At 38.0% G+C, this 8,608-nt stretch overlaps 1 protein-coding gene across 1 annotated transcript; it reads left to right on the top strand.

The window, feature by feature from the left end:
- Window positions 1–658: 658 nt before the first annotated feature.
- Window positions 659–1,831, top strand: LOC129716955 (uncharacterized). Its single transcript, XM_055666798.1, has one exon. The coding sequence runs from the start codon at window positions 659–661 to the stop codon at window positions 1,829–1,831; it is 1,173 nt and encodes a 390-aa protein (XP_055522773.1).
- Window positions 1,832–8,608: the final 6,777 nt, after the last annotated feature.

Below are 8,608 nucleotides of genomic sequence, written 5' to 3'. Positions count from 1 at the left end.
GTCGGCTAGGATTGAACCTAGACCAGTTGGGTTGGTTGTGAGTGGATCACGCCACCTCACAACCATCGACACCTATGTCGGCGGTGGGATTCAAACCCAGGCGTCGAGCGTGGTTGGTGGAGACGTTACCAACCACACTAGGCCCCCGCTCACGGTGCAGTATATATATATATATATATGTATATATATATATATATATATATATATATATATATATATATATATATATATATATATATATATATATATATATATATATATATATATATATATATATATATATATATATATATATATATATATTTATATATATATATATATATATAACCTATATATAACCTCATTTTTTGATATTCGAGGTTTGAGGCAACCAACTTTTAACTCCTTTTAGCAATTTTTGGAACGGGGCATCGTTTGCCACCAAAAACTAAAAAAAATTAATTGTGCCAATCATTAATTCAACTAACGATTTATGAGCCCTGTTTCGAGATAACTTGGGAGCGATAAAAACTCATCATACCTCAAAATCATACAAAGCACAATTTCAGCTCGAAATTCTACATATTTTTTACCGGCAAGTACTAGAGAGGTTAAGTACGGACATAGCAGGTGGGTACAGTTTTCTTTCTATATCTAATAAAAAGAGACGATATACAAGATGGCAACTGCTGCCAGAAATAAAAAAGCAAAGCTATTGGAACAATTACATGCGAGACATGCTTATGTTACTGGATCGATCGAATTGATCCGCGAATTTGATGATAATTTTGACGTATCGAAAGCAGCTGAGGTTCCCTTTCGCATTGAACGGCTGGACAAGCTAATGGAAGAATTAGAGCGCATCGAAACCGAACTAGATTCACTTCGCACTGGTGATCCAACATTTTCTGAAACGTGTGCAGAGTATCAAACTTTGTATTTTCGTCTAAAGGGATCACTGTCATCAAAAAACATTACTGTTCCACATCCTCATCCCCCTGCTACCGTATCTGAAGCGACAAGTGCTAGTTTCGCATCTGTAGTGCGGTTACCCGAGCTGAAAATTCCCGAATTTGATGGTAATCCGGCAAATTGGGCCGGATTTCATGATTTGTTTTTGGCAATAATTCATGATCATGCTACTCTTTCAAACATCCAAAAGCTGCATTACCTGCGAGCATCGTTGAAATGCGATGCAGCTAGAATTATTTGCACCCTTCCTACCGACGCAACGAGCTATCCCTTTGCGTGGAGTATGATATGCGAGCGTTATGAGGACAAAGTTATGCTAATTAAACAGCATATCTCTGCACTGTTCTCAACAACACCAGTTCGTAAAGAATCCGCTGAAGAGTTATTGGATTTGGCCGATGAATTTGAAAAGCATGTGAAAATTTTGGATTCACTCGAGACTAAAGCACAACATTGGGATTCTGTGTTGGTGGAACTTCTGTTCAGTCGAATGGATAATCACACACAAAGGTTGTGGGAAAACCAGCGGGATAAAACAAAACGCCCCACCTACGAGGATTTGTTAAAGTTTGTCCACGAACATTCGCGGACACTTCAGTCACTCAAGCTTTCGCAAACTGCTATTTCTTTTACGGAGGCCAAGCCTCCTAAGGCTCGACCGCTTGTTAGCAACTCGACAACGGAGCAAACCTTAAAATGCGCAGTTTGTACACAAAACCATTATTTATTTCAATGCGAATTATTTCGAGCTCGAAGCCCTGCTCAACGCTTAGATCTGGTGAGACGAGCCAATCTGTGTATCAATTGCTTAAAAGCTTCGCATTTGGCAAAAAATTGCAATAGTGGGTGCTGCAAATATTGCCAAAAGAAGCATCTGTAAGATATCCTTTTAGAACATCGGATGGAGAAGGCTATTTCTTTCTATTCAGTAACCGAACTAGGGTAGAAGACTACCGGTTCAGGCTGAAAGAACTTAGTGAGACAGTTGCTATCATAACAATTGATTTGTATTCAGTAAATTTCTTCCTTATATATGATTTGTACATTTTTGCTTAAACCTATCCTAATAGTAAGTATGCGCGAGACCTCTGGACTGTGTGGCTATATGCAAAGGGTCTAGAATGCTTCGTCAGGTCATATTTCGGCACTGGTACGGTTGCGTACGGGTGGTAGAGAAAGAGGCAAAGAAGTAATTGTCTATCGGTGTGTCGCTTATGGTTGTAATAACACTATTTAGCATTTCTGTGTTATGCGTTTAGCTGATGGCTATTTTTGGGTTGTATTGATTGTATTAACTAGGGATGCTCAAGTTGTCACATGACACCTCCCTTTTTTAGAAGAATAATGTAATGTAATGAAATGGAATGGAATTGTTCAATTGTTGCCTGAGTCCAGTTATCTCGTAATAGGATTTTATAATTTTTTTTTTCAGTTTGCCTGTGATGTTATAAACTATGTTTAATTATATGATAGTGTATTACAATTATCATTTGACAATTCTGTTTTTATGTACTGTTTGGGTTTCTTTTGATATTGCGTTTTGTATTGTTACATTTGGGTGTTGTATCTGAATAATGATAAATGGTCCTGAATATACTGAATCTAGTTTTCTACGGTTTTCCTTTTTCAACCATACTTTGTCTCCTATGTGAACAATAATTGGTTTTGAGTCTTCTGCTTGTTTACATACTCTGTTTATTTTTGATTTTTCTAGTAAAGCTTTTGCTTTATGAGCTGCTAGTTGTAATTTGAATTTTAATTCTTTTTGATATGAATCGTAGTTATAAATTGGATCTATAGTAATGGTTTCTCTTAATTGTGTTGGGTAATTTGCTTGTGTACCAAAGACAAGTTTAAATGGCGTGAAAGTATGTTCAGTATGTGGCGTAGTGTTGTAGAAAAATGTAAAAAATGGTATCCACGAATCCCAGTCATCATGTTGTTCATTGACGAACTGTCTGAGATATTCGTTTAGACAACGATGACTTCGTTCGAGGGATCCTATGGTTTCTGGGTGGTATGCTGTGGAGAATTTTTGGTTTATGGAGAGAATAGTACATATTTGTTGAAATATTTCATTTCTATATTCAGTACCCATATCGGATTTAACTATCTTAGGGCATCCATATATTAAGATAAGGTTTTCTACTAGTGCTTTTGCTAAAGTAGTAGCTTGTTTATCTACTATTGGTACCGTTATTACATATTTCGTTAAATCACATTGGACTGTTAATGCGTAACGATTTCCTTTTGTTGATCTTGTTAGTGGACCGATGGTGTCCATTGAAACAAGTTCAAAGGCTCTTATTGGTGTAGAAGTGTTTTCAAAAACTTCTTTTGTTTTAATCTTGTGTTTATTTTGTTTGCATGGTATGCAATTTTTCACATATTTAGAAATACTGTCTTTCATATTAGACCAGTAATAGTTTCTTCTCAATTTTTGTAGTAGTTTGTTTATACCTACGTGTCCTCCTAAAAGGGTATCGTGGTTTTCTTTTATCAATTGATTTATTTCATCAGCCTTTTTCAAAACCGTTGCTGGTGTGTAGATAATAATTATGACGTCATTTAAATTCTCATTACATGCTGCTTTAAATTGTTCCCGGGAAACGTAACTAAATATTGGATCCTTTTCACTGATCCCAATTTTCTTTATTTTTGTTGTTTTGGCCATATCGTTCACTAATTGCATGCATTCTTTTAAAAAGATTGTACCTTTGTGGAATACTTGCGCTAGAGCAATGATTCCTTTAAGGTTTTTCGTTTTTACTGATATGCTCATATTATTGTCGATAAGTTCGAATGTTATTTTTGGTAAATTGAAAGCTTCGATGTTGTTAATTGAATCGTAGGCTTTAAGGTGATCAATCTTATTGGCTGTAGATTCGCTTTTTGTTGCTTTATTATTTTGTTGTGTTTTGGACCTCGTCTGCATTGGAAGAATTGACATAGTTCTTAGAGTATCAGAGTCAATTGCAACACGTGAAAGAGCGTCGGGCCCTACGTTTTCTCTTCCTTTTACGTATTCAATATTGAAGTTGAATTCTTCAAAATCTAGTCGCATTCTTGTTAATTTAGACGTTGGATTTTTCATTGAAAAAAGGTGTACCAAGGGGTTATGGTCTGCTTTTACAATGAATTTCCGTCCATAGAGATATGGTCTAAAATGAGAAGTTGCCCAATGTATGGCAGTGAGCTCTTGCTCTATCGTTGACTTTTTACTTTCTCCTTTAGTTAATTTCTTACTGGCATAAGCTAAAGGTAATATGATGCCATCATGTTCCTGTTCTAGTACAGCGCCACATGCTATTTTTGAGGCGTCTGTGCTAATAATGAACGGTTTTTTAAAATCAGGAAATTGTAGTATTCTTGGACTTAAAAGTTCGTGTTTTAATGTCTCAAATGCATTTTGACATTCTTTTGTCCAGTTGAATACTGCCTTTTTGACTAAAAGTGCGTTAAGGGGTGCTGCTTTATCTAAGAAATAGGGTATGAATCTCCTATAATAATTGCAAAATGCGACGAATCTTCTAACGTCGTCTGCATTTTGTGGTCGGGGATAGGTTTGGATTGCTGAAAATTTTGACTTGTCGGGTTGTATGCCTTCCGCTGATATGTCATGTCCTAAGTATGTCACGTTTGCACAGAAAAATTTGCATTTTGCCGGGTTAAGTTTCAAATTATATCCTTTTAATTTGCGAAAAACATGTTCTAAATTGGTCAAATGGTGTTGAATCGAACATCCAATTACAATGATGTCGTCAATGTAAAGGAAAGCACATTCTGGTGGTAGTCCGCTAAGGGCTATCGTCATCATGCGTTGAATACTGTTGGGAGATATATTTAGTCCGAAAGGTAGTCTATTAAATTCGTAGTGTCCAGAGTTGGTTGAGAATGCTGTAAATTGTTTGGATTTTTCGTCTAGTTCAATTTGGTGGAATCCTGACATTAGGTCAAGCGTGGAAAAATATTTAGCTCTACCCATTTGGTCAAGTATGTCGTCTATTCTGGGTAAAGGAAACTTGTCTGCAATAACTTTCTTATTGAGCTGTCTGAAGTCTACTACTAAACGCCATTTTTTGTCGTTATTCGTAGTTTTTTTTGGAACTAGTAAGACGGGTGAATTGTATGGGGATATAGATGGTTGGATAATGTCTTCGTTTAGCATTTTCGTCACTTGTTTGTCTATTTCTGTTCTGTGTATCTCTGGGGTTCTGTAGTTTTTTATGTATACTGGAGATTGGTCGTTTAAGTTGATTTTTTGTTTGTAGAAGTTATTACATGTCAGCATGTCAGTCTGTAGTGCAAATATATCGTCGTATTTTGAGCATAGGTCCTCGAGTTTGTCTTTAATATAGCTTGGTGTGTCGTTTAAATTCAGTTCTGATATGCATTGTGTTTTTCTGTTTTGGTTGGTTTGTTTGTCGAAGGAAAAGATGTTGTAATTTTCTGGTGGTAATATACCGTCTGCTAAATGTTCTCTAATTTTTATTGTGAAATTTGTTGTATTAATTAATTTGATTATAGGATTTGCTGCATTAATAATTGAATTTGCGCAAAACACTCCTGGTTGAATTTCTTTGGAGAGGATTACGTAATCTTGGTCAGGTTTTTCTATCCGAATTTGTCTAAAAACTTCACAACGTGGTGGTATTAATATTTCACCGTTTAATTTATCTTGTATGGGAATTTCTATTAGTTGGGAATTTATAAAGCTTGATAATGTCCATGTGTCATAATCTAGTATGCAACGAAATTTAACTAGAAAATCTCGTCCGAGTATTCCATCCGTTGGGATTGGTACGTCTGTTGGAATGATGTGGAATTGATGGTTTATTAAACAGTCATCTTGAAGTATCAAAGGTATGTTGATACTTCCGAGTGTGTCTATGGATTGCTGGTGGATTCCTGTTATTGCACATGTATTGCTTTGGTCTATTGTACTTACTGTATGTAGTTTGATAGGTTTCAAAACTGATATTTCCGCTCCCGAATCTACTAGAAAAGTAAATTTGGAGTTTGAATTTTTTTATTAATAGGGTTACAAAATTTGTCAATGAGGTGTTTATATTATAGATTTCGTTCAATTTCTTTGCATGTTGGCTTATTTTTTTTTTTTCTTCATCTATAGTTTATTTGACACGGCACAAATACAATTCAATGTTTAACGGCGCCAATTATATCTGGTAGCTTACTTTCTAAAGTATCTTAATAACTAAAAGCAAATTTTTTATCCTCGCTGCCGACTACGAGCTGAAACTAAATCTAACTGAAAGCTAGAATATTTTGCATTAAAAGCACAGGTTTGCTGTTTGATGGTTTTCATTGCCATAGGTAAGCAGCATATTAAATTTGTTCCGCTGCTGGGCCAAGATATTACGGACTGGCATATTGGGTTGTTTCCATCGGGCCTTGAGAGTATCGTGCGGGTCTGATTGCTGTTTCCGGATCCGGGGTCTTAACGTGTTCTTGTCGTTTGGTTGGATGTAGGCGGGAGGGGATAGGACTAAACTGGGGCGTGGATGGATTTCAGGAAAACGTATATAAGGGACATGTAGGATAGGTCACGGCTCGCCAAGACATCACGAACAGGAACAGCCGGCTGCCTACCTTCGGCCTGCAGGGAAGCTATTAATCTAGACCTGGCGTCACGGTGTACAGGGCATGACCAAACAACGTGCTCTATGTCGTGATAACCTTCACCACAGGCACAGATACCACTCTCCCCGAGCCCAACACGACGGAGATGCGCGTCAAATCTATAGTGATTGGACATAAGCCGGGACATCACGCAAATGAAATCCCGACCTACATCCAACCCCTTGAACCACGGGTTCGTCGATACCTTGGGGATTATGGAATGTAACCACCTTCCCAGTTCCCCCTTGGTCCAAGAATGTTGCCAACTGATGATCGTATTCTGACGTACAAATGCGAAAAATTCATTAAAGGCAATTGGTCTTACATAAATATCACCGTTTGTTGCGCCCACCTTAGCCAAAGAGTCCGCTTTCTCATTACCACGCTAAGGTAATCTGAGTAGATTTTTCGGATAAAGCACTCAGATGTTCCCGTATTTTTCCCAGGAAATACGGAGAGTGCTTAACATCTCTCATCGATCGGAGAGCCTCAATGGAACTGAGACTGTCCGTAAAGATGAAATAATGGTCCGTGGGCATTTTTTCGATAATCCCTAGGGTGTACTGAATTGCAGCTAATTCTGCGACGTAAACAGAAGCAGGATTATCGAGCTTATGGGAGACGGTTAAATTGTTATTGAAGATACCGAAGCCAGTGGACCCATCAAGAAGTGATCCGTCAGTGTAGTACATATTGTCGCAGTTGATGTTTCGATATTTATTGGAAAAAATTTTAGGGATCTGCTGCACGCGTAAATGATCCGGGATTCCACGAGTTTCTTCTATCATGGATGTATCGAAAAACACAGTAGAATCAGAAGTATTTGATAAGTCGACACGATTTGGAATATTCGAAGAAGGGTTAATATTTTGGGACATGTGATTGAAATACAATGTCATAAAACGGGTTTGAGAATTAAGTTCGATTAACCTTTCAAAATTTTCAATCACGGGACGGTTCAAGACCTCACATTTGATTAGAATACGAGAAGACAGGCTCCAGAAGCGGTTTTTCAATGGTAGTACTCCAGCTAAGATCTCCAAACTCATCGTATGGGTCGACTGCATGCAACCCAAGGCGATACGCAAACAACGATATTGTATTCGCTCCAGTTTGATCAAATGTGTGTTTGCTGCGGAGCGCAAGCAGAAACACCCGTACTCAATAACAGACAGTATCGTTGTTTGGTAAAGCCTTATAAGGTCTCCTGGGTGGGCTCCCCACCATTGTCCGGTTATTGTACGAAGAAAATTCACTCTTTGTTGACATTTTTTCATCAGATACCTCACGTGACAACCCCAGGTGCTTTTAGAGTCGAACCAGACACCAAGATATTTGTGTACCAAAACCTGAGAAATCGTTTTACCCATTAATTGTGTTTGAAGCTGAGCAGGTTCATGCTTCCTAGAAAAAACTACTAACTCAGTCTTCTCCGGAGAGAATTCGATACCTAGCTGTAAAGCCCAAGCAGACAAATTGTCCAAGGTATCTTGCAATGGTCCTTGCAAATCGGCAGCTTTGGCTCCTGTAACAGAGATTACACTGTCGTCTGCAAGTTGTCTTATCGTGCATGAATTTGCCAGACATTCGTCGATGTCATTTACATAAAAGTTGTAAAGAAGGGGGCTTAAACATGAGCCCTGGGGAAGACCCATGTAGCTAATGCGAAAAGTTGCCAAATCGCCGTGCGTAAAATGCATGTGCTTTTCGGACAACAAATTGTGCAAAAAATTGTTCAAAATTGGAGAAAATCCTTGTCGGTGCAGTTTACCCGAAAGAATGTCAATAGAAACGGAATCAAAAGCCCCCTTAATGTCCAAGAACGCAGACGCCATTTGTTCTTTGCGAGCATACGCCAGCTGAATATCTGTTGAAAGCAACGCAAGACAATCATTCGTCCCTTTGGCACGGCGGAAGCCAAATTGAGTATCTGATAGTAGACCATTTGATTCGACCCAATGGTCTAAACGACGGAGTATCATTTTTTCCATCAATTTCCGGATACAGGATAGCATTG

The sequence above is a fragment of the Wyeomyia smithii genome, chromosome 1 (genome assembly GCF_029784165.1).
Source record: "Wyeomyia smithii strain HCP4-BCI-WySm-NY-G18 chromosome 1, ASM2978416v1, whole genome shotgun sequence".
Lineage (NCBI taxonomy): Eukaryota > Metazoa > Arthropoda > Insecta > Diptera > Culicidae > Wyeomyia > Wyeomyia smithii.
Note: the sequence above shows the minus strand (reverse complement) of the source record. Positions and strands in the feature narration are given on the sequence as shown.